We start from the raw sequence: 27251 nt of genomic DNA, 5'->3' as shown, positions 1-27251 counted from the left end.
CTTCCTCACAGCTACGGTTACCTAACCCACCTAAGTTCGATGGAGACCCTAAAAATTGCAGAGGATTTTTAAATCAATGCTCCATACAATTCGAGCTTCTACCTGGGAACTTCCCCTCCGGAAAAACGAAAGTGGCCTATGTGATTTCGTTATTGTCCGGTCAAGCTTTAGCATGGGCTTCCCCCTTATGGGAGAGGGACATCCCCATTCTACATAACTTCAACCTCTTCTTGTCCACCTTCAAGAAAATATTTGATGAGCCAGGAAGGGTGTCCAATGCCGCTTCCGGCTTACTACGTCTCCGCCAGGGAAACCAGTCTGTGGGGCAGTATGCGGTCCACTTCAGAACCATGGCCTCTGAACTTCGCTGGAACGATGAGGCTCTAGTAGCTACATTCTGGCAGGCCCTTTCAGACCGAATCAAAGACGAGTTGGTATCCCAGGAACTCCCTACGTCTTTGGACAACATTATCTCCCTCTGTGTCAAAGTTGATTTGCGTTTCAAGGAACGTAATTCCGAGAAGGAACAGTTGCGGCGTAGCATGATTCGCTTGGCCCCCAACTTCCAAACCCCTGTTCTTCCCCCTGAAGAGCCCATGCAACTTGGGAGGACCCGCCTATCAGCCGAAGAGAGGGAGAGGAGATTTCGGAACAAGTTGTGTTTATATTGTGGAGAGAGTGGCCATCTTCTGAGTTCTTGTCCCAAACGCTCGGGAAACGACAGGGCCTAACGAGTTCTGGAGCTGTGTCGTTGGGCCTCTTTTCTCAGTGTCAGTCAGTTCCCAATAGTAATGATTGCTTGTCTATTCCCATTTCCCTTCAGTTAGGACAAAAGACCTTCCAGCAGTCGGCACTTCTAGATTCCGGAGCCGCAGGAAATTTCATTTCTGCCACAGTAGTTAAACAATTCGCTATTCATACACAAGCCTTGGAACAACCCATCTCTCTGATGGCCATTGATGGGGGAAGAATCCCTGAGGTGTCCATCCTGGTACGCACTATTCCTCTTCTACTTCAGATAGGAGCACTTCATCGGGAGAAGATTTCTTTTCTAGTAATACAGAGATCTACCAACCCAGTCATCCTAGGACTTCCTTGGCTTCGTGTCCACTCTCCCTCCTTGGACTGGAAATCTGGTCACATATTGTCCTGGGGACAGTCCTGCTTCTCTCGCTGCCTACAGAGAGTGGTTCCTCCGAATAGTCCCAGACGTACCCAAGTATTTCCTGTGACTCTCCTGCCTGAGCCATACCAAACCTTCTCTGATGTTTTTTGTCAACAAGAGGCCACTAGACTTCCCCCTCACAGAATCTGGGACTGTGGCATTGATCTGATACCTGGTAAACCCATTCCCAGGGGCCGTGTTTACCCCCTTTCCCTCCCGGAATCTAAGGCTATGGAGGAGTACATCCAAGAAAATCTAAACAGGGGCTTCATCCGCAAGTCTGCCTCCCCATCTAGGGCTGGTTTCTTCTTCGTAAAAAAGAAAGATGGGGGCCTCCGCCCTTGCATTGATTACAGAGGCCTGAATGCCATTACCGTTAAAAATCGGTATCCACTGCCACTGATTTATGAATTATTTGACCGGATCAAGGGTGCCACCATCTTTTCTAAACTTGACCTCAGAGGAGCGTATAACCTTATTAAGGAGGGGGATGAATGGAAGACGGCGTTTAACACCCGAGACGGCCACTTTGAATATCTGGTCATGCCTTTCGGGCTATGCAATGCCCCAGCCATATTTCAGAGCTTTATGAATGAGCTGTTTCAAGACCTCTTGTACCAATCTGTAGTCATCTACTTGGACGACATTCTCATCTTTTCTCAAGATCTAGCATCTCATCGTACTCATGTATTGGATGTCCTCTCTCGTATCTGAAAAAATCAGTTATTTTGCAAATTGGAGAAATGCACCTTCGAGCAGAGACAAATTCCCTTCCTGGGATATATTATTTCGGGCACCAGTCTACAGATGGATCCCACAAAATTGAAAGCCATACTTGACTGGCCCCAACCTTCGGGCCTTAAAGCCACTCAACGCTTCCTAGGATTCTCCAACTATTATCGTCAATTTATCAAGGGGTACTCCTCTCTCGTGGCTCCCATCACAGCATTGACCCGCAAATCTGCTGATGCTGGTATTTGGTCCTCTGAGGCTATCCAAGCATTTATATTATTAAAGTCTCTCTTTTCATCTGCACCCATTCTTCAACAGCCAGATTGTTCTCGTCCCTTTGTCCTGGAGGTAGATGCCTCTTCTGTTGGCACAGGAGCCGTACTATCACAGCGAGGTCCTTCTGGAAAACTTCATCCCTGCGGATTCTTTTCCCGTCGCTTTTTACCTGCTGAGAGGAATTATGGGATTGGCGACAAAGAGCTCCTGGCCATCAAATTGGCTCTCTCCGAATGGAGACATTTACTAGAAGGAGCGCAATTCCCTATCACCATATATACCGACCATAAGAATTTGCTTTACTTACGCACTGCTCGATGTCTAAACCCTCGACAAGCAAGGTGGTCCTTATTCTTCTCACGCTTTGATTTCAACATCACTTTTCACTCAGGATCTAAGAACACGAAGGCAGACGCCTTATCTCGCTCTTTTGATCCAGCTGACATGGAATCCTCGGAAGATAAGAAATTCATTGTAAATCCATGTCAAGTATTGGCAGCTACACACCTGAAAAAGGGTTGTCCTCCAGGCAAAACATTCATCTTGCCACATCTACGCACCCGGCTCCTTCACTGGGCTCATCACTCACTCTTCTCTGGGCATGCCGGCATTCGCAAGACCTGGGACTTATTGTCCCGAAGCTACTGGTGGCCTTCCTTGCTGGAGGATGTGAAGAGATTTGTTGCTGCTTGTTCCAAATGTGCTCAACACAAGACCTCTAGGAAGAAGCCTTATGGATGCTTGCTCCCATTACCCATTCCTGATTACCCTTGGTCACAGATCTCCATGGATTTTATCACGGACCTTCCCCCTTCCAAATCCTGTACTGTAGTGCTTGTGGTCACGGATCGCTTCTCTAAAACAGCCCACTTTATTGCTCTCAAAGGCCTTCCTTCTTCCTCCTCCTCCTTAGCCGATATTTTTATTAAAGAAATATTTCGCCTCCATGGCTGTCCTCAACATATTGTCTCCGATAGGGGATCACAATTCATATCAAAATTTTGGCGGTCTTTTTGCAATAAATCCGGGATTAAGCTTGACTTCTCTTCCGCATATCATCCCCAGTCCAATGGGGCTACTGAGAGAACCAACCAAGAATTAGAGAAGTTTCTAAGAATATTTATCTCTAGTAACCAAGACAACTGGGTGGACCCTCTCGCGTGGGCCGAGTTCGCCCATAACAACCATTTTCATGAGGCCATCTCTAACTCCCCCTTTTTTGTTCTGTATGGCTGCCATCCTAGACTACCCACCTTCTCTCAAGTCTCATCTTCTGAAGTTCCAGCAGTGGACTCTCTGGTTCGTAACTTCTCTGATATTTGGGAACAAACCAAGACAAACTTAAAACAAGCAACTACTCGTTCCAAAAAATTCTACGATTAAAGGAGAAGAATGACTCCAAGTTTTGCAGTTGGTGACAGGGTATGGCTATCCACCCAGAACATTCGTTTAAAGGTTCCCAGTAAAAAATTTGCTCCCAAGTTTATTGGCCCATTTGCTATATCTGAGATTATTAATCCCATAGCCTTTAGATTGAGTCTGCCTCCCTCCTTACGCATACCCAATGTCTTCCATGTCTCCTTGTTAAAACCGATGGTAACCAACAGATTCTCCACCTCATCCAGAACTCCTCCTCCTGCTGTGGATCGGGATCAAGTTGAATACGAGATTAAAACTATCCTAGATTCTCGTAAAGTTCAAGGTGCCATACAGTTCTTGGTGGATTGGAAGGGTTACGGCCCTGAGGAGCGCTCATGGGTAAGAACCATTGACCTACATGCTCCCCGTCTACTTAAATCCTTCCATAAAAAATTTCGCGAGAGTCTCCCGGACTCCCGGGAGAGTGTGGCAATCTCCCTGATCTGCCCACTTCCTAGTGAAGTGGGCAGAATTTGGTTTAAACGCGCAAAATGACGCGATTTCGGCGCCCCGCCCCCTGCATGCCCACGTCCCAGCCGGCATCTCCCGGAAGAAGAAAAACAAATGTTGGCAAGTATGATATATATATATATATATATATATATATATATGAGCCCCAGTGCATATGTGAGCCCCAGTGCACTGCTTTGCCCGGGGGCCCATGATGTTGTTAAGATGGCCCTGAGCAAGGTGACATAGAAAACTCCCCATGATGCAGTTGTACAGCACCACAAAATAATACCACTGGTAACTCTTTTAACTTTTTTTTCTTTGGATCAACTCTATTTGCTTTAAAGGATCACATTGCATTGAGCCATTAGTTCTATTGTAATACATTTAATTTATCTGGCAGTGGGAATGTTAAGCATGGGAAAGAACAAATATCCAATGCAGTTAAACCAGACCTCAGGGAGAACTCTTATCAGTTCAGGGCTTTTGGATATTCTGACATGAAGTGACTCAGTGTAAGTATAACATGCTTTGTCCTGAGCTCAAGAAAATATATCTTCAGTTCTGCTTTGCTTTGAATTCCCAATGGAATACTTGTAAAACACATTTAATGTGCGAGTAGAGTTGATTCCAAAAAATACTTAGAACAGTGTGTCTGAAACCAGCAATGTGGAAACTCACCATAGGAATTATTCTTAACACTACAGGAACAATTAGTAGTATATGTTTTAACAAGCTTTTTGAACTCACAGTAATTATTCTGAAACATTGTTTTAAATTCTGAACCCTTGATGGAAAAAATATCAAAACAAATATGTTCACATGAAAATCCAAGAATCCAGCTCCAGTATGGACTACTCTGCTTCAGCTAATTTAGGGAACAAAGCCTTCTGATTGATGCATAAATAAGAATGCATTCCACCATTCTCCACTGGAATATAATAGTCACATGACCCAGATAGACCTAACAAAAACTACCTGGCTACTATAGGCTGCGAGTGCACAGATTTTTGGTGACCTTTTGCCCAGTGCAAATTAGGGATGTGCACCGGCGACTTTTGAGGTCTCGTGTTTTGTGTTTTGGATCCGGATTTTCATTATTTTTGGGGTTCGGATTTGTCTCGCAAAACACTTGACGAAAGGTCTCGGTTCGGATTTAAGGTTTTGGATTCTGATTTTTTTTGGAAAAAACATAAAAAGTTTAAAAATCAAGTTTTTGGGCTTATTTTCACTCCTATGCTATTAGTAACCTCAATAACATTCAATAACAAGCATTTCCACTAATTTACAGTGTATTCTGAACACCTCACAATATAGTTATTAGTCCAAAACGTTGCAACGAGGTATCTTTCTGGACTGCGTAGAGGAGTGGGTCACCACAATATATATAATAAGAAAACCATCAACTTGTATGATTCGCACCAATAAATGTACCTGGACTGCGTAGAGGAGTGGGTCACCACAATATATATTAAAAACCCTGAACTTGTATGATTCGCACCAATAAATGTACCTGGACTGCGTAGAGGAGTGGGTCACCACAATATATATTAAAAACCCTGAACTTGTATGATTCGCACCAATAAATGTACCTGGACTGCGTAGAGGAGTGGGTCACCACAATATATATTAAAAACCCTGAACTTTTATGATTCGCACCAATAAATGTATCTGGACTGCGTAGAGGAGTGGGTCACCACAATATATATAATAAGAAAACCATCAACTTGTATGATTCGCACCAATAAATGTACCTGGACTGCGTAGAGGAGTGGGTAACCACAATATATATAATAAGAAAACCATCAACTTGTATGATTCGCACCAATAAATGTACCTGGACTGCGTAGAGGAGTGGGTCACCACAATATATATTAAAAACCCTGAATTTGTATGATTCGCACCAATAAATGTACCTGGACTGCGTAGAGGAGTGGGTCACCACAATATATATTAAAAACCCTGAACTTTTATGATTCGCACCAATAAATGTATCTGGACTGCGTAGAGGAGTGGGTCACCACAATATATATAATAAGAAAACCATCAACTTGTATGATTCGCACCAATAAATGTCCCTGGACTGCGTAGAGGAGTGGGTCACCACAATATATATTAAAAACCCTGAACTTTTATGATTCGCACCAATAAATGTATCTGGACTGCGTAGAGGAGTGGGTCACCACAATATATATAATAAGAAAACCATCAACTTGTATGATTCGCACCAATAAATGTACCTGGACTGCGTAGAGGAGTGGGTCACCACAATATATATAATAAGAAAACCCTGAACTTTTATGATTCGCACCAATAAATGTATCTGGACTGCGTAGAGGAGTGGGCACTGGGCACCACAATAAAATATATAAAAAACCTTCAACAGGTCTGCATTACACTGCACATACGGCTGCTCCTCCATCCTCTCCATCATATACATGTTGGAGTTTTAGCGTGTGACAACCTCTTGTTTTTGATAATGTCAGTGCATTTTAAATATTTTTCAATTTGCCCCACACCACTGAATGTACTTTATCTATGATACGCATCTATCTATCTTGACTGCGTAGTGTGGTGGCCCCGGTACACAATTTGGTACCGAGGCCACAATATAATTAAAAAACCCTCCACGGGTCAGAATTCCACCAAAAAAGGGTATGGACTGCGTAGTGTGGTGGCCCCGGTACACAATTTGGTACCGAGGCCACAATATAATTAAAAAATTGGGCATCAACTGTCACCGTTGTTTAATATCTGATACACCTAAATATGGACTGCACAGTGGAGTGGCCCCGGTAGTAAATTTGGTGCCGGGGCCACAATACCTCCTCCAACTTCCAAGTGTAGTGTTTATAAAGACAGACAGCGTCGAAGTGTTATTAGTTGACTTTCTTAACCCTAAAATTGTCCCTGTTGCAAATATTCGTGCAATGGACAGTTACTTTTTTATTGAAAGACTCAAGCTTTCAAGTGTAGTGTTTATAAAATATAAACAACAATACAGTAGTTTTAGAGCACGTCAATACCTCTTGTTTTAAATTATGACAGGGCATTTTACTTTTGGTTTAATTTCTTGAATTTGTTTAAATTTGGTTTTACTTTTTGAACATGGCAAACGACTGTTGATTGGTCATATAATGCAAAAAAAAAAGTTCCAAGATGGAATTGTCCTTGGGCCCTCACACCCACCCTTATGTTGTTGAAATAGGACATGCACACTTTAACAAACCAATCATTTCAGCGACAGGGCCTACCAAACAACTTTGGCTGAAATGATTGGTTTGTTTGGGCCCCCACACCAAAAAAGCTATTCATCTCTCCCTGTACAGACTAAACAGGCTCTACTGAGGAAAGATGTCGTCCTCATCCTCAACCTCTGATTCCTCTCCCCCTACAGTGTGTACTTCCTCCTCATCACACATTATCAATTCGTCCCCGCTGGACTCCACAACCACAGGTCCCTCTGTAGTATCTGGAGGGCAGTGCTGTACTTCATTGAGGAATTGATTATTCATTTTTATAAACATCATTTTTTCAACGTTATGAGGAAGCAACCTCCTTCGCCGCTCACTGACCAGGTTCCCCGCTGCACTAAAAACTCTTTCCGAGTACACACTGGAGGGGGGACAACTCAGGTAAAATAGAGCCAGTTTGTACAGGGGCTTCCAAACTGCCTTTTTTTCCTGCCAGTAACAATATGGACTGTCTGACATGTCTACTTGGATGGTGTCAGCAAAGTAATCATCCACAATTTTTTCTATTGTGACAGCATCCAATGCAGCGAGAGTAGACATGTCTGCAATGGTTGGCAGGTCCTTCAGTCCGGACCAGATGTTATCAGCATCCCCGCCAGTGCCTCTTTTGGGAAAACTGAGCTTTTTCCTCGCAGCCATAGATGTGGAAGAAAATGAGGGTGGAGCTGTTGGCATGTCACGGTCCTCTTCAGAGGACAATCTCCTGACCAGCAGGTCTTTGCACCGCTGTAGACTTGTGTCCGACGGAAACAGAGACACAACATACGCTTTAAACCGAGGATCGAGCACGGTGGCCAGAATGTATTCCTCTGACTTTAAAAGAGTGACCACCCTCGGATCCTGGCAAAGCGTACGAAGGGCTACATCCACAAGAGCTACATGCTTGGTGTAATCGCAATGGCTTACCAGCTCCTCCCTCACTTTCTCCAGCTGCTTCTGCAACAGCCTGATCAGGGGAATGACCTGACTCAAGCTGGCAGTGTCGGAACTGACTTCTCGTGTGGCAAGTTCAAATGGCTGCAGAACCTTGCACAACACGGAAATCAGTCTCCACTGCGCTTGACTGAGGCGCATCCCCACTCCTTTGCCTATGTCGTAGGTGGCTGTGTAGGCCTGAATGGCCTTTTGCTGCTCCTCCATCCTCTGCAGCATATAGAGGGTGGAGTTCCAGCGCGTCACAACCTCTTGTTTGAGGTGATGGCAGGGCAGGTTCATGCTTTTTTGATGTGCCTCTAGTCTGCGGTAGGCACTGGCTGAATGCCGAAAGTGTCCAGCAATTTTGCGGGCCACCGCAAGCATCTCCTGCACACCCCTGCCACTCTTGAGGTAATGCTGCACCACCAAATTAATGGTGTGGGCAAAACATGGGACGTGCTGGAAATTGCCCATATTTAATGCCCGCACAATGTTACTGGCATTGTCTGACACCACAAATCCCCATGAGAGTCTAAGTGGGGTAAGCCACTGGGAGATAATTTCCCTCATTTTCTCTAATATGTTGTCAGCGTTGTGCCTCTTATTAAAGCCTGTAATACACAATGTTGCCTGCCTTTGCACAAGCAGCCATTTTGTAGTTGCTGCTACTGATGCAGCTGTTGCTGTTGCTGCGGAAGGGGATGCATCTACCCAGTGGGCTGTCACAGTCATATAGTCCTTCGTTTGCCCAGAACCACTTGTCCACATGTCCGTGGTTAAGTGGACAGTGGGTACAACCGCATTTTTTAGAGCACTGAGGACACTTGATCGTACTTCTCTGTACATTTTTGGTATCGCCTGCCTAGTGAAGTGGAATCTCGACGGGATTTGGTACTGGGGACACAATACCTCCATCAACCCTCTAAATCCAACTCCACTGATGGCGGACACCGGGCGCACGTCTAACACCAACATTGCAGTTACAGCCGCAGTTATACTCTTTGCAATAGGGTGACTACTATCGTATTTTGTGGTCATGGCAAACGACTGTTGGACGGTCAATTGTTTTGTGAAAGACTTAGCGGTCTTACGACTTCCCCTCTGGGAAGATGACCGACTAACAGCAGCAACAGCAGCAGTGGCAGTAGTAGGCGTACCGCTGCAGGATTCCTCGGATGAATCCCGTATTGAGGAGGACTCAGTCTGGCTGCTGACTTGGGCTGCAGGACTGAATCTGATGGAGATTGTGGAGGAAGTTGACGAGGAGGGTGTTGCTGGTGTGTATCCAACTGGACCACGGGATTTAGGTGTCCCTGTACCGATGAGGGTCCTAGCCCCAGTTCCTGAACTAACCACTGAACTATGAAGGTTATTCAGGTGACGTATAAGGGAGGATGTTCCTAGGTGGGCAAGATCCTTACCCCTGCTTATTTGAGCTTTACATAAGCTACATATGGCCATACATTGGTTGTCTGGATTTGGATAAAAATAACTCCAGACCGAAGAGGTACATTTTTTGGTCTTCTGACCAGGCATGACGATGGGCTTTTTCATCCCATGGACATCAGCTGTTTCCCCCCCTGGTGCCTCATTTACAATAACCACATCACCATCCTCATCATCAAGTTCCTCCACAGCGCCAGCTACATCATCAATAGCTTCCTCCCGAGCCACCTCTTCCCGTACAGTGATGGGAAGGTCAGGCTTGACAACCACCAACATCCTTGGACTCGCCTTGTGGATTTGTGATAATTTCTCTTTAGAAGGCAGAGTTGTTTGCTGTTTTGTTGCTGACAGCATAACTCTCTTCAATTTTTTGTAGGGGGGGGGAGGAGGAGGAGGGCTAAGATCCGTGGGTGAAGCTGAACCACTAGTCATGAACACGGGCCAGGGCCCTTGCCACTCCGTGTCGTAAATGACATATTGGCAACTTTACGTTTCTCCTCAGATGATTTTAAGTTTCTCTTTTTGCTACTTTTTCTTAACTTGGGCTTTTTGGATTTTACATGCCCGGTACTACGAGATTGGGCATCGGGCTTGGAAGACGACGTTGATGGCATTTTATCGTCTATGTCATGACTAGTGGCAGCAGCTTCAGCATTAGGAGGAAGTGGGTCTTGATCTTTCCCTACTTTATCCTCCAAATTTTTGGTCTCCATTATATGTAGCACAAGATATTGCAGAATGTGTGAACTTGGTAATATTGCAGTACCAATGGACTTATACTGCTGGATTGGTTTTGCAAATTTGGTTATAATTATATATATATATTTTTTTTTTAAATTTTTTATTTTTTTTTACTTTTTTTTTATTTTTTAAAAACTTGGGAATAATGGGGAAATAACTATGCCCTTAGAAGCACAGAGCACAGGACACAGCACCACTGGACTAAACAGGACACGGCACAGGACCCAGCAGCACTACGGAACTCAGCAGGACAGAGCACAGGACACAGCACCACTGGACTGATACTGCAGAATGTGTGAACTTTGTAATATTGCAGTACCAATGGACTTATACTGCTGGATTGGTTTTGCAAATTTTGTTATAATTATATATTTTTTTTTTTAATTTTTAATTTTTAATTTTTTTTTACTTTTTTTTTATTTTTTAAAAACTTGGGAATAATGGGGAAATAACTATGCCCTTAGAAGCACAGAGCACAGGACACAGCACCACTGGACTGAACAGGACACGGCACAGGACCCAGCAGCACTACGGAACTCAGCAGGACAGAGCACAGGACACAGCACCACTGGACTGATACTGCAGAATGTGTGAACTTGGTAATATTGCAGTACCAATGGACTTATACTGCTGGATTGATTTTGCAAATTTGGTTATAATTATATATATATTTTTTTAATTTTTAATTTTTTATTTTTTTTTACTTTTTTTTTATTTTTTAAAAACTTGGGAATAATGGGGAAATAACTATGCCCTTAGAAGCACAGAGCACAGGACACTGCACCACTGGACTGAACAGGACACAGCACAGGACCCAGCAGCACTACGGAACTCAGCAGGACAGAGCACAGGACACAGCACCACTGGACTGATACTGCAGAATGTGTGAACTTTGTAATATTGCAGTACCACTGGACTTTTACTGCTGAATGTGTGAACTTGGTAATATTGCAGTACCAATGGGCTTATACTGCAGCATTGGTTGTGCAAATTTTGTGGTAATTAAAAAAAATTAAATTAGTTTTTGGTATTTTTTTAAATAACTTTTTTTTATTTTTTTAAACACAGGGGAATATTGGGGAAATAACTATGCCCTTAGAAGCACAGAGCACAGGACACAGCACCACTGGACTGAACAGGACACAGCACAGGACCCAGCAGCACCACTGACCTCAGAAGGACAGAGCACAGCACACAGCACCACTGGACTGATACTGCAGAACACAGCACAGCACAGCACAGCACAGAACTAAACAGCACAGCACAGAACTAAACAGCACAGCACAGAACTAAACAGCACAGCACGAGATCTACCAGGACAGAGGACCACCTAACACACCCTCCCTCTACCCTGATCAATGCCCGAGTGAAGATGGCGGCGACTAGCGGGGAATTTATAGAATCCGAGTATCGCGAGATCCGACAACGGGATTATGAGTCAGAGCCTCAGTTTCAGATTTGAATTTGGCGCCAATACCCGGATCTGTCTCGGATCCGACTCGGATCGGCAACGTTCGGGTGGGCTCGGATTTCAGAAATCCGAGTGCGCTCATCTCTAGTGCAAATAATTAATTAGTTCCAATATGCTCTGAACTGCCATATTCATTAGCTCTATGTTTGTAATCATTTCAGGGTTATTGCAAGAATTGATTAGGACACTTTTATATTGTGGGACATATTCAGAAGTATTTCTTCTATCTTGATTCTGCTTTGTCTTTTGTTTATATTTCTTATTTTTGCATAGCCTGTTGTATATCCATTATACAGAGCACAGATGATCTATGTTGTGTCCAAAAGCAATTATGAGAAATAAATATGGATGATATAAAGGATTTGATGAGAAACAAGTAGAAGTAGCAGAGGGACATATACAAAGCAATAAATGTTGCTCAACTGACCTGAGTTTTCACCATGTCCAGCATATTGGTCAGACCCTGTACCACTTCCTCCAGCCTGCGCATCCTTTCTTCCTGTGAGAGGAGGGTGGAGGGAACCTCACTCTGCTGCTGCTGGTAATGATGTATGTCAGACAGGTCCGGAGCTCTAGGCTGCCTCTGTACGTCTTCATCATCCATGTGTCGCTCCTCCGACAAGGAGTAAGGAAGAGGGAGAGAGTCTGTGGAAACAGGACCCACGTCAAAAGTTACATCAGTGGCTCTACCCTATTTTTAAACAGCTATGTAACATGAATTTAGGGACACAATAGGGATACATGGAGCCCCATATATGATGCTTTCCAGAAAGAACTTATAAGCAAACATCAGTTGTTTCACCTTGGCACATGGCACCCTATGGTACTATAGTAGTTCTAGGGCAATGTATAATGGAGCAGCACATATCTAATACCCTCATGGTGGGTAGACCCTCCACTTCTGGCACTTTCTCCCTATATAGAGAGTTTAGTGACTCTACAGCACCAGTTCTTGTTTCCATATTTTTGTTTGTATGTATGTATGTGTGCACGCCTATTTTATATTTTTACTACTTTAATCAACAGTATTCAACATTTCCTTTGTAGAAAGTACAGACAAGAATGTTTCCAAATAGACAACTGTGTTGATGTTTTTAGAAATCAGAGTGTTTGCATGTGTGGAAAAGTTTGTGTTTGTCTATAACAAATTTCCAACCCTGGAGGGGGTTCCATGTCAATACTAAGAATAACCAGGCTCCTCACACACTCTGTGACCTCACTGGCGTCACCAATAGGGCTGATACCTCCAGAGGGACAATGCTGAGCGCTGTGTGTAAAGGGAAACTCCTCACGAGCTGTAGAGAGCTGTGTGCAGGAGGACAGGAGCACACTGACGGAGAATAGGACATCGCTCCTTCACATGCATATATAGGGCTCCCAATTATCCGTATGAGATTTATTATATTATGAAATGCTAATGTTTATTAAAGTAACTGCTTACTTCTAAGCTGTGATTTCTGGTTTGTTTCATTTTCTTTCCAAGCCTCACAGTTATACGTAACCAAAAGTGAAGGGAAACTGCTCAAGCCCTCAGATGATTTTAGTACGTTGTTATACAGTATCTAACGTACTTGTTTTAGTTTGTTGATGGTCACTGCAGTGTATTTCATTGTAAGACGGCTCTGTATTATATTACAAAGTAACAACCGAACCCACATTATTTTTGTCCGTTTAGCTGTAACAAAAACATCCTGAAGTAATGAAGGGAGCTGGGAGCAATGAAAGGTCTGGTTATGGGGGCATGAGTAGGAATTCTGATTGATGTGGGAAGTAGGCGGGAACCAGGACCTGGTCTTGTTAGCAAGATGAAGGGGTCTCAGAAGCTATTTAATCAGAGTAATGAGGCGTAACCTAGAAAAGCCTCAGCCAATGTACAGAGACAGAGTAATGTAAATAAGTATAGCACAGGCAATCTGAATGGACAGTTGGGAACGAATGCTGCTGTGTATAAATAAAGCAGTACTCAATAAATCCGAAAAAGGCCCCTATCCTGTTTTAGGAACGTTCTCAATAGTTCAAGCTATTTTAAATTGGGTATTTTTTCTGCTTCCATCAGTTATGTGTTTTTACAATATTTAGTTTTGTTCACCTTTCATGCAATCAAAATATCTGCATTATGTAATGTTTTAACGGTTTACTATAATGAAAATCCTATGTGGTATATAAATATAGCAATAATTAATCATGCATTGCTCTGTACAACTTTTACCTGAATGGGTAAATAATGTCACAAGGAATTAACCACAATAGCAATAGAAAACTTGTCACATTTGACAGTGCTACAATTCAATAAAGCACCAAATGGTTAAGTGACAATAACCAGTTTGAGTAAAAAGTAACTATTGCTACGAATTTAAAGCTAAGTGCTTTCATTTCATAGTAATGAACCCACTAGACAAGATATGAGGAATGTTCACAAAGGAGTTGCTGTTCTCTACAGCAGTGAATGTTGTTTGAGTTTACAATTCATTTTATCATAAGAGGCTTCAACAACTGGCAGCAGAACAAACAAAACGTTTCCCGAGCTTGGTAACGCCCTAGAGACTCCAACGGGCAACCTCATTTTTTTTAAGCACATTTAATTAGCCGCAAAAATGTCATATTAGCACTGTTACATTTGTGCTGTTCTTTGTAGGCGGGAACCTTTGTCATCTATTCTATGATAAAAACATGTACTTTTGCACTATCCCTGCTACACTTTCTCTTCCAGTTTTCAAATTAATAAATAATGTAGTGCCAACATAGAACAGCTTAAAGAAACAAATTCATTAATTTAGTATTTTACAAGTATTTCAAATGTAGCATATCCAAAATAAAAAGTACTAATCTTATGTATGCCATATCAGACTGAGCACTGAGCCATAAATATCTTCTAAACATGGCTCCCGCTCCCGATATGTAACCTCTGTTAATAATTAAAGTGCTCACTTCAGCCTACTACACTCCCTACAAACACTGATTCTTCGTTAGTGCTCTCTTATACTGGGTCCCAACTTCAAGTGAACCAGTAAAGATAGTGACCTAGATTATGTGGGAGCCAGTATGCTATACCAAAGCAGTATGTGTGAGAAGTAAGCCATGTATGCTGAGATAAAGCAAAATTTTATTTTTACACTGCAGCACAGCTGTGCATATATAGATGGCGTCATCAACAATGTGTCTTACAACCTGATAGATTCCATGGCCTTGCACATATATTCTGTTGACATAATTGCTGCATAAATACACAATCTCATAAATGAATAAAAAAAAACAACAAATCTCTCTCACCTGAGCGGTTCTCACAATGCCATGGTCTACGGGAGAATCCAGTTGGGGAAATCTCAGCTGTCTGCCAGTAACCCTGAAAGAGTATGATATCATTAAATTACTTCTATGTAGGGTTTACTCTTACTGCTAGTTTAGACAAGGCAATATTAAATACTCTTCATAGACACATACTTGCCAACTCTCCTGGAAAGTCTGGGAGACTCCCGAAATTCGGGTCAGTCTCCCAGACTCCCGGGAGAGCTTGCATTTCTCTCGCATCCTGCAATTCCCTTGTTGTTCCCCCGCCCCCACGACAAAACGTCATTTCACTCATGGGGGCAGGGTCAAAATGATGCAATTCGAGGCGCCCAGCCCCCCTCCCGCACTCTATTCACGACGTCGCCTACTGAAAGTAGGCAAGTATGCATAGACATCAATGAAGCAAGTGCAAATCATTATGCACTTTAATGTTCTTTTTAAGATTTGTGAGCTGGCCCATAGCAAACCTCTAATAGCTTTAAAATTAAGACAAATTATTTTGTAAGGTTAACCATAGCAAATAGTATCAGGGAGAAAAAAAAGGTTCTTTCAGAGCTGCATATGGATTTGTCCTTGCAAAACAAAATTTTATGGCCAAAAAGTAATTAAAAACCATTTATTTGCTAGCCTTGCAACTGCTTTGCTATAGGCACATGTCCTGCTTTATTTGTCAATTAACCTACTAGTATGTTTTTGGAGTATGGGAAGAAATCCACGCAAGCATGGGGAGAACATGCAAACTATACACAAATACAGTCATGTCCAAAAGTTTTGAGAATGACACAAGTATTGGTTTTCACAAAGTTTGTTGCTTCACTGTTTTTAGACCATTTTGTCAGATGTTGCTATGGCATACTGAAGTAAAATTACAAGCATTTCATAAGTGTCAAAGGCTTTTATTGACAATTACATTAAGTTTATGCAAAGAGTCAATATTTACAGTGTTGACACTTCTTTTTGGAGACCTTTGCAATTCACCCTGGCATGCTGTCAATCTACTTCTGGGCCACATACTGACTGATAGCCACCTAATCAGTGCTTGGAGTTTGTCAGAATTTGTGGGTTTTTATTTGTCCAGCTGCCTCTTGAGGATTGACGACAAGTTCTCAATGGGATTAAGGTCTGGAGAGTTTCCTGGCCATGGGCCCAAATTTTCGATGTTTTGATCCCCAAGCCACTTAGTTATCACGTTTGCCTTATGGCAAGGTGCTCCATCATGCTGGAAGAGGCATTGTTCATCACCAAACTGCTCTTGGATGGTTGGGAGAAGTTGCTCTTGGTATAATTTTTGGTACCATTCTTTATTCATGGCTGTGTTCTTAGTCAAAATTGTGAGTGAGCCCACTCACTTGGCAAAGAAGCAATCCCACACATTTATGGTCTCAGGATGGTTTACTGTTGGCATAACACAGGACTGATGGTGGCGTCACCTTTCGTTCTCTGGACAAGCATTTTTCCAGATGTCCCAAACAATCTGAAAGGGGATTCATCAGAGAAAATGACTTTACCCCAGTCCTCAGCAGTCCAATCCCTGTACCTTTTGCAGAATATCAGTCTGTCCCTGATGTTTTTCCTGGAGAGAAGTGGCTTCTTTGCTGGTCTTCTTGACACCAGGCCATCCTCCAAAAGTTTTCACCTCACTGTGTGTGCAGATGCACTCACACCTTCCTGCTGCCATTCCTGAGCAAGCTCTGTACTGGTGGTGCCCTGATCACTGACCACGCAGCTGAATCAACTTTAGGAGGTGGTCCTGGCGTTTGCTGGACATTCTTGGGCGCTCTGAAACCTTCTTCACAACTATTGAACCTCTCTCATTGAAGTTTTTGATGATCCGATAAATGGTTGATTTATCTTACTAGCAGCAATATCCTTGCCTGTGAAGCCCTTTTGTGCAAAGCAATGGTGACTGCTTGTGTTTCCTTGCAGGTAACCATGTTTAACAGAGGTAGAACAATGATTTCAAGCACCACACTCCTTTTAAAGCTTCCAGTCTGTTATTCTAACTCAATCAGCATGACAGAGTGATCTCAAGCCTTGTCCTCAACACTATCACCTGTATTAACGAGAGAATCACTGACTTGATGTCAGCTGGTCCTTTTGTGGCAGGGCTGTAATGCAGTGGAAATGATGTTTTTGGGATAAAGTTCATTGACATGGTAAAGAGGGACTTTGAAATTAATTACAATTCATCTGATCACTCTTCATGACATTCTGGAGTATATGCAAATTGCCATAATATAATTTGAGGCAGCAGACTTTGTGAAAAATAATATTTGTGTCATTCTCAAAACTTTTGATCATGACTGTAAGTCCATGGTTGGAAATTGAACTCAGGACCCCAGTGCTGTGAGGCAGAAGTACTAACCACTAAGCCACCGTGTTGCGCTATTGCTGATTTAACATGTATTTTCAACTGCTTAGACCAGGGTTAGTCAACATGTGAATCTTCAGCTGCTGCATATACTGTCAGCCTCTGGCATTCATTAAACAAAATACACACCATAGTGCTTACAAGAAGAGTTAGATATAGTACTGTCACTGAAAGATATAGTTCCTTAATCAGAGCATTTGTTAGAACTTAGAATGTGCCTGTACATGCAATGTGTGTTGGCAATATGCCTTGCTACCACAGACAATGGCACAGTTGGGAACATTTTAAAATAATTTCCAGAAATATCCAGCTGTTGAAGGGGTGAGCATATGACATGTTACTTTCTATATGGGTCTTGGTGCAGTCCTGAGAATAATGATAGTGAGAACTGAACAGAATAACACATTTGGTCAGTTATAAAGAAATACAGATAATTCTAACATGATCACAGAATTGTTAGTGTATGAGTGTATGCTCTCTGGTAATGTGGTGATCAATCACTCATAGCTTGTCATGTTATAAGAAAAAACAACTTTTTACAGCATTAATAACAGGTGTATAATTATTTGGCAATACACATATATTTATTCATCATCATCATTAGCATTTCATTCTAAAATGTTTTGATCTGTTGTGTAAAATTAAGAATAGTTGCATTTGAATTCATAAGAAATATGTTCAAAGTTCCAAATTAATTGGCTGTTTAATTGAGTTAGATTCAATCCCTCCTCATCAGTGTGCTGACTACTTAGAACAGAGAATACATTCTGTGACATCAAATTAAGAAAATGCATCTTCCAATCTGCTAGTAGGCAGTTTCTAGAAACAATGAACAGACCTCAAGATGGTTATTCTTGGAATAGGATAACAAATCAGTTTAATGAAACATGCTAAGCGTGATGTGTAGAAAGCAGAGGGATGACTGAAAGGAGATTACACTTACTAGAAATTTGCTCTCTTTGTTCCCCGGGGTACTTGCAAAGCTGATCTCAAGATCCAGGGGAAGAATAAGGCTGATCAACTCATCTTCTTCCTTTCCAAAGACCACTGGCTCCTCACAATCCTGGAAGAGTGTAAGCTTGTGAATGTCAAGGTTCAGTGCAAATCTGGTCCACTTGGAACCTGAAAACGGTGACCCACCAGGGAGCAGTAAAGAGGCTGGTTCCATGGTCTGTGGTGTGCGGTATTCCAAACGCAGTTTATTGGCTTGAGTGTCAGAGATTAGACGTAGAAGAGGCTGCCCATCTCTCTTCATGGCAGCTGGAGACACAAAGGTCAACAAAGTCCCTTGGTTGTTCTTGGCCTGTTTGGCTACAAAATGTAAGCCAATTGAACCCTGTGTGCTGGACAAAAGGTAGACAGAGTAATCCCAAGGAAGAGTTAAGTAGGGAACACGTGATCGGAATTTCCAGGCAGGGGAACCAGGGTCACGCCCTTTGGATTTGACAACTCCTTTGATAGAACGAGTAACATTCAGAGCTTCCAGCAGATCAATGACTACAAGAAATATGGAAGATTGAGAGAATGATTAGTAAGAATATGGGAATGCATGTGTAAGAATATTGGCTAAATGGCACAGACTTGTTTCATGGATTCCAGTTTCAATATACCTGGTTGAAAAATATTTAAATGACCACTAATTAGTAATAATAATAAAAGTCAAAAAGATGTAAGTAAATGCTCCAGGTGCTTATCAGAACTGAATATCTGTGGTGGTGCATTCATCTCTATGTACTGCAAGAAAGTATTTTGGTGGCAAATAACAGAGAGTAATAGCTTGCATTCAGCTGGATAGCAAATGTAAACTACAAAAGAATACAACATTAAAATACATAAGACACTGTAGCATTTGCATATACATGTGTGAATATTATAAGATGCATTATCATATTGAAACATTGTGACTTCTTAATACTCTTATTATTGTCATGATTAATGACAATTAATTAACATGGGCCTGTTAAGTTCATGGGGCAGGGACTGATGTGAGTTCTCTGTACAGCGCTGCGGAATTAGTAGCATAATATAAATAGCTGATGATGATGATGAGTAACCCTACAATGGAACAAAGTGATCCTAATATGTAGGAAGTTACTGCCATTGAAAAGTAACATTGTGTAATAGTAGTAACATGTTGAAAATGCAAACTATTTTGAGAAGTGAAAAATGTGAATAAATGAAACCAACATTTTATCTACAAAAACAGCTTAACCTGATAAATAATGCACCCTCTTCAGATGCTATTTCCATACACATACAGGATAATGTTAAATGTTTCCTGAATGAATGAAGAATTATCATGTGTAGGGTTCAATATACAAACAGCCAATCAGAATCAACCAGATAGTGCTGCTGGTGTAATCATCACTAGCACAAATCTTTACACCAGGCCTTCAGTACCCGCCATAGATACACCTTCTAAGAAGCGTATCAGGAGATGTAGCCAAGTTAATTACATGTACATGCCCTTACTACATGAAACTTATGTTTGCTCTCCCCATTCCATGTATATAAATGTAATGGGCCGCAAGTCAAAGATACGTTCAAATCTAAACATGGACTCATATCATCATCATCATCAGCAACATTTATTTATCTAGCGCCAGCAAATTCCGTAGCACTTTACAATTGGGAACAAACATTAATAAAACAATACTGAGTAATACATACAGACAGAGAGGTAAGAGAACCCTGCTCACAAGCTTACAATCTATGGGATCCATACGCAGTACAGATATACATATTTTTACATTACACAAATGGTTATGTCCAACTCAAAAAGAGGCCATAATGGCAATGGCATATCTTGTATAGCCGGTATTTTAAATCATAGTGCATGATAGTCTTCACCACGTTGCCATCTCTTACTACTATGATGAGTCTTGTCTTGTCTTGACTTCTAACCATGGTTAACAACATGGGAGATAATTGTTTTAAACCAGTGATATGATATTTGGGGCTTCAAGTACTTGGCTTAGTTGCTTTGCCTCTGAAATGGCCCTGAGATTATTAAATACCCAACATATAAAAATGCATACCATTAATTTATTATCCATAAACTAACGTAATATGGGTAAGCACCAATATAGTCTTTCATATATACTATATCAACCCTAACATCTTACATTCTGAACTAGAGCTACAATTATGCCCAACATAATGTTATGTAGCAAACCACTGACAAACAATACCAATGAAATACATGCAAATCCATCCAAGTCTGTAGTTTCAAAGACAAGGAGGTTGATTATGCATTTTCAGCAAATCTCCTATTAAAATGAATGGCTAAATGCCTGTTTCAGGCAGTATGAAATTTTCCCACAGGTCTTGCATAAAGCAATACACAAAGGTGTCTGGCAGCAACTGAAATACAGCTGCTCTCTAGAATTGCTAGCGTTGCTATGTAGGTGTCTAGCAATACATCATTAAAACTAGAGAAAATTTCTGTAAGTCTCCCCCACGTCACAGCTTGGTATGTTCTGGCTCTGCTGTCACACACAGCTGTTAAGGATGAGTCAGAGCCGTAAAGTTCATTATAGGAGGGGATTTGGCTTCAGTCCCAGATATTCACGTCTCCTGGTGGTACCAATATTCCCCTTGAATACCTTAAACCAGAATAACCTGATTACAACGAATCATACAATCCTATCACTAAATTGCTTACTCTGAGGTGAATTCACATTTATTATACTCAAGTTACTAAGCGTAGATTGTAGTAAAGTCATAGCTGAAAGTATACAAATCCTGTTACATTCTCTAAGCATCCTTCCATGGCATAATTATATGTCTCAGTAAAGAACAAAAAAAAGAATGTTAATTTTACCTTATTACATCAAGGATAAAGAATGTCCTGTAAGTAATAGCCCAGAGAATCACAAACTTTCTCAGTTCAAGGGACCCTTAGGGACTCCATACATTTTTCCAAAGCACCTATAATCTAAAATAATTACCAGGTAGTCCTGTTATTTAAGTAGTTGGGTGAAAACAACGTACACATTATTTAGGCTCCTTCACCATCACACTGTGCCCCTTCATCATACCACTTCTTCTTTTGCCAGTGGACAAACTGCCCTGGCCACGGCACCCCTGTGACAGTGCCACGGCACCCCAGGGAGTCGGTCACACACTTTGGGAACAGCTGTAATAGCCTATATATCTCTTACATTTTTCTTTAAATGTTTGTTTGGGCCATAATCAGAACTCAATATGCCTCATAGTTTACTTTTAAATGAGTGAAAACAACCATAACCCCCAGGAATGGCAAGGAAAATGTGTGTGTATGTTAGGGAATTTAGACTGTAAGCTCCAATGGGGCAGGGACTGATGTGAGTGAGTTCTCTGTACAGCGCTGTGGAATCAGTGCCACTATATAAATAAATGGTGATGATGATGAATGCCCTAAAAATGTGCTTTCTCCACCCCTTTATCTTAGGCTTTGTGAATACAGTAAAATAGTTTGCGCTTTCCATGTACAGTATATCTGTGATTTCATCAGCACTTTCTAGCACAAGCATAAAGTTTTCCTTATAGATTAGAATTATAGATTTGTATGGTGCCAACTCCTCTTGAGGGGATTCAGGGGATAATAATAATTACAAGGCATGCAGATACAATAGGAATGAGGTACTTAAGAGTCATTTACTAAGGTTACATTTAAGTGCAGTTTTGCCCAATAACATAGCAATCAATTAGGCATTTTCTCTAATTTGTCCTCATTTACAAAGCGTATAAAGACCAAGACGCTGGGCAAAACTTTCTTTATGCCGTGCTTTTCCATTTGAGCATATATGCCAAGATTTGTGACAAAGCTCACGCACTCGCAGAGCAAGATTGTTGAGAAGGAAAAGTTTTTAGTGACCGATCTGAGGAGTTGGGTGGAGTGAGGTTGTTCCTTTTAAAGTAAGAAGTATGCACATTGAAGTAATGCAATAAAATTAATATTTGAACAAGCACACAATTACCACACTTAATAAAGACAGTCTTGATATCTCATCACTCTCCTAATTAATTTAAGCCACACACTTAAGTTAAACTGTCACTGTGTTATTAATGACTTCCACCTGAACATCTAGCACTTCACTCATAAGAGCTCTCTGCCCTAAAGGCAGAAAGGCCCAGCCATACCGTATTACCTTCAGGAATTATAACAGTATTGGTGAAGTCAATGACCGTAATCAGGTAAAAACTGTTGCGTGACCGACAGGAGAGTCGTCAGACAACCAAGTGAGAACTGTGTGGGCAAATTAGGAAATAAAACTTCAGGCAGGAGAGTTATCAGGAAAAGGCAAAGGACAAAGTAGTCTGCAGGAATAATAGTCAGTAAACAAGGCAGAGAATAGTACACAGACTTAATAGCAGCAAATCACACTTAGGCACACTGACAAGAGAGTTATAGCTGAGCATGTCTGCACAGCACAGAAAGTGTAGGATGAAGAATGGGAGAGACCAAAGTTCAGGTATCCTGGTACACACAAGAATGTTGTTACAATGCCATCTAGTCAAGAAATAACTTTAGCACGAACATACATAGCAAAGCACCATGAAAAAAAACCATGTGGGACTGTTATACTCTTATTCTCCTTCTAAGTGGATAAAACAATATCTGCTAAAATGAGAATTTATTTTTAAAAGTACAAGGTATAAATGGAGATTACTGCTTCACAACACTGGGGCATTCCCAGTGCCACGGGCACTATCTGTGTAGATTTTGTATGACCTCCTCATGTTTGCTTGGATTTTCTCTCACGGTCCAAAAATATACCGGTAGGTATATTATGTGAGTGAGCTCCACAGTGGGGCAGAGAATGATGTGTATGGTAAAACAACCTCTATAAAGCAATGTATAATATACTGTCACTATATAGATAAAGGTAAATAAATAATAAATAATAATAATAAAATAATACTAATAATATTAATAGTAATAAATGAAAAGTTTTGAAACATTAGGGATTGAGCTGATTCATTCCATTGCTCATAAATTCAACAGTATCGCAGCAAGCTGAATGTAGAGTGATCTGTGCCATAGTGGATGTAAGTATCTATATCCCATTGCAGTTCTCAATCCCTCGTAATTTTAGTAGTTCTGGGAAGTGAGAGATTTTGGAAAAAAGGTATTAAGAGACTGGAGCTCTCTTTTAAGGAGAAATAAACAACATCTTCGTATAAGAAACACATTTTGTATGGAAATCTGCTGAGCAAAAGTTCCACGCACAACACTACACACTATTACATCCTTCTGACACACCTCCACCACAAGTGTACACATTCCTGGTGCACACTGTTCAAACTTCCTCTTTTTTGAATGCTTCAGGGTTTATTTAAACTACACCACAGGTTTGTGTGTGTTTCTTTCAATGGAGTGCAGCAAGAGGGGATTTGGGGACAAGCAATGAGGAAGAGCTGCGAGCTAAAAAGATGCTGAAAGTATTTGTAAACTACAAATGTCATCCTGCTCATTTCTCACAAAGCTACAAATGAATGATCAAAGCATGATGGTGATAGAGGCTCTCAGTAGCATAGCATTTTACTGACAAGTCTGCTCTAGCCTGGATGTAATTATTAGCATACTGATAAGATCTTCAGTATTCATTTTCTAAATACAAAGGGGTATATTTACTAAACTGCGGCTTTGAAAAAGTGGAGATGTTGCCTATAGCAACCAATCAGATTCTAGCTGTCCCTTTGTAGAATGTAATAATAATAACTAGAATCTGATTGGTTGCTATAGGCAACATCTCCACTTTTTCAAACCTGCAGTTTAATAAATATACCGCAATGTCTTTGCTGGGTGGATGGTGATAAGCAAAAACAACATAAACTTCTGGTCCATATATGATCGGCTCCAATAAGCCCACGTACTGTTACAGTTCTCAATAATTATATAACTATAATAAACTATGATGTTGCACATTTAAATGTAAATTGATTTAGTAGAAACTAATATACTGTAACAGACTAGTTGATTTTAAATATTCACACATAAATCTCACTTTATGATATGAATCCTAAATAAACCATACTATATGTGTCACTACATTAGCAGGATCCTATACCAGGTCCTGAGTAGTAAGACTAGGAAACTAAAATCAGCCCGCAATGTAATAATCTGATCATTCTGTTTATTGATCTGAATGTCCATTGGCTTGGAGACACAAGGGGTCATGTTGGGCACAAATTGCATTTTCTGGGAACAATACTCTTTTTTACTTCTGTGCATTCACACATAGCACTAGTTTCAGAACTAATGCTATATGAGCTTACGCAGAAGTAAAAAGCTTATTATACGTCAAAACGCAATTTGCAGTCCACTCAGCATGACAACCACAGCTGGCGACCAAACAAAAAGAAATATGCCTATTTGCAAATCAGATTGCTTTGCTATGATTCCATGTACACAAACATTCCAACCTGGCAGATGCAACACTTCAAGTAAAATATCTGCATAATGTTTGTTTTCAGCAATTGCCCAACATGAATATGAGAGTAAATTCAACTAAAAGGTGCAAATTTGCAAACCATATTGTGAAACAAGGGGTATAAATGCATTATTTGTGCATGCAGAAACAGTACTGGCTGCTCTTGCATGTAGCTCACAAATACTTGGCTGCTTTATTTTCAAAGTGCAATACAGAGATGAGGTAGAACACGCCCCCTCCCAACCCTAAATCTGTCCACACATATTAATTCCCCCCCCCCCCCCCCCCCTGCAACACAACATTGGATGAGAAATGGCAATATTGTTGGTTTCAGTGTATGTTATCTGGGTTTGTTTAAGGACACAATTATTCACTGTTATTTAAAACATAGAAGTAAAGATGTCCCAATTAGTAATTCTTAGCCATAGCAATTATTATTAATCTATGATGGACTAGTAAACATGGCCTAGTACAATAAGTGCAGAGTATTGGGTACAGCTGTATTGGGTGTACAGTTGAGCTGGCTTGTCATCCCTGTTAAAGATCCATATGTATGTCAGTTTTCCAACTTATATGGTACTTGGAAGCCCTTACCAAATCTTTGCTATGGGGCCCACAAATGTTTAGTTACGCTCCTGCTAGTGAAAGAAAGTTTTTGATTGGCTGATATGAGTTAATGTTTATATTCACTTACCATAACAAATTCAACATTAGTGTAATGGAGTTCTATGTTAGTCCCATTAGAGGTTAAAGTGTGTGGTTATGAAAATAGAAATGTGTGCACATCATACAAATGGCACTTTTTCCTTAAATAATTACATGCTTTTCAATGGACATTTGAGCATTTTTGTAAACTGTTATGGTGTGATCAGCATAACCTACTGCATCATACCGCATAGACCTCACCCCCAGATTAGAAAGCACGTAAAATATCAAATATTTACATAGTTAAATCTTAAATATTTATGGAAACGTTGGAAAGGATGTAAATCATTCTCCTCTGTAAACATTTTTACATCAGACTGCATCCTGAGACAGTGAATGTACATATCCTACATGTATCCATTGCAGTTATGCATTCTTGAAACGTAACTCTACATCTGCAGGTCAATAAAACACGTTTTTATTAGTAAGTAATCTACTCACCATTGTCATCATAGTATTGCAGAGGAAGATCCAGATCATGATGATCTGGTTCCTGGCTCAAGCAGCAAATAGACAAGCAGAGAATTGGCAAAAGAAACGTCCATTCTGGTGAAAGCATGGTGTAGACTAGGACATCAGGGCAAAACTACATGCCAGTTTCAGAGTAGTGTGTGTTCTAAAAGATGAAGTCTTCCGTCCTTTCCAAGATAGTAGTGGCAGTTCTAGTATAGGATCATACATGAACGATGTCACAGTTAAACCTGGCACAAAACTAATGTGGCAACATTAAAGTAAAACTACTGGAAAGATCCAGTTGCAGACTACAGCTGCAATGATTTTCGTATTAACTGCATGGTATAATGGATCTCTCAGAAACCCTCTTATTCTCAACAGAATTACATAGTCACAATCTAGTTTCAGCGCCCAGAATGTATATATTGACGTCCATCTGATAATAAGGAGTGAAGATGATTTGCAGAAGAAACCAATCTGGGAACCTGCACTGACACCACAGGTGACGCACGGGAAAACTGATGGATCTTGTCTCAGGGCACAATAATGACGATTCTTAGACGATTTCTTCTCTGGTCCAGAACGGAGCAGCTTCACCTGGAGGTTTATGCAGTGTAGGGGAGGGAGATTCCTGCCTTAAGCACGCTCTAGGCACAGCTGGGGAGACTTGTCCTTGGAAGTGATATACAGAAAGTCATTTGTTTCCTATGGGTACCGAGAAGCCGTGTGTATACTAAAGCGCAGAGCACCGAAGATTGCACAGCTTGTGTCAGTGTCAAACTCCTCCTGCTCATTAGGGGCAGTGGCAGCACCAATGGATCCCTGTATGGTTATGCTGAAGACCCTCTTGTAATAAACTAAATTCAGGAAGACAGTGGATACTTTTGGTAAACTTTTTTTTTCCCTTCTGTGCCTCATTCTATCCCTCCCCTTTCTCCTTTTGCACTATCTTTCCCTCCCTCTTCTGTTCCTTTTCTGTAAGTCTTTCTCTCTACTACTCCCCTATTCCTCCCCCGTCCCTCCCCCTCTGCCACCCCTCCTCTTTCTTTCTTTCTTTACCTATCCCACCCTTCTAAAATCCTCTTAATCTCAGTATCCCATCCCACCCACTCATTATTTTTCTATACCTCCCCCGGTCCCCGCCTCT

General features: G+C 41.2%; 1 protein-coding gene across 2 annotated transcripts in view; it reads right to left on the bottom strand.

The window, feature by feature from the left end:
- Positions 1 to 26977, bottom strand: part of KCP (kielin cysteine rich BMP regulator) — a 97970-nt gene extending 70993 nt beyond the window's left edge. For both annotated transcript variants that reach the window (XM_075208537.1, XM_075208538.1), the window contains exons 1-4: positions 26093 to 26977; positions 18472 to 19025; positions 15140 to 15212; positions 12297 to 12514 (exon numbers count right to left, since the gene is read on the bottom strand). In XM_075208537.1, the coding sequence (XP_075064638.1) occupies positions 12297 to 12514; positions 15140 to 15212; positions 18472 to 19025; positions 26093 to 26210 (963 nt within the window). In that variant the 5' untranslated portion in view covers positions 26211 to 26977. The remainder of the gene's footprint in view (positions 1 to 12296; positions 12515 to 15139; positions 15213 to 18471; positions 19026 to 26092) is intronic.
- Positions 26978 to 27251: the final 274 nt, after the last annotated feature.

The sequence above is a fragment of the Mixophyes fleayi genome, chromosome 4 (assembly GCF_038048845.1).
Source record: "Mixophyes fleayi isolate aMixFle1 chromosome 4, aMixFle1.hap1, whole genome shotgun sequence".
Classification (NCBI taxonomy): domain Eukaryota; kingdom Metazoa; phylum Chordata; class Amphibia; order Anura; family Limnodynastidae; genus Mixophyes; species Mixophyes fleayi.
The sequence above is the reverse complement of the archived record's forward strand: the minus strand, read 5'-3'. Positions and strand labels throughout refer to the sequence as shown.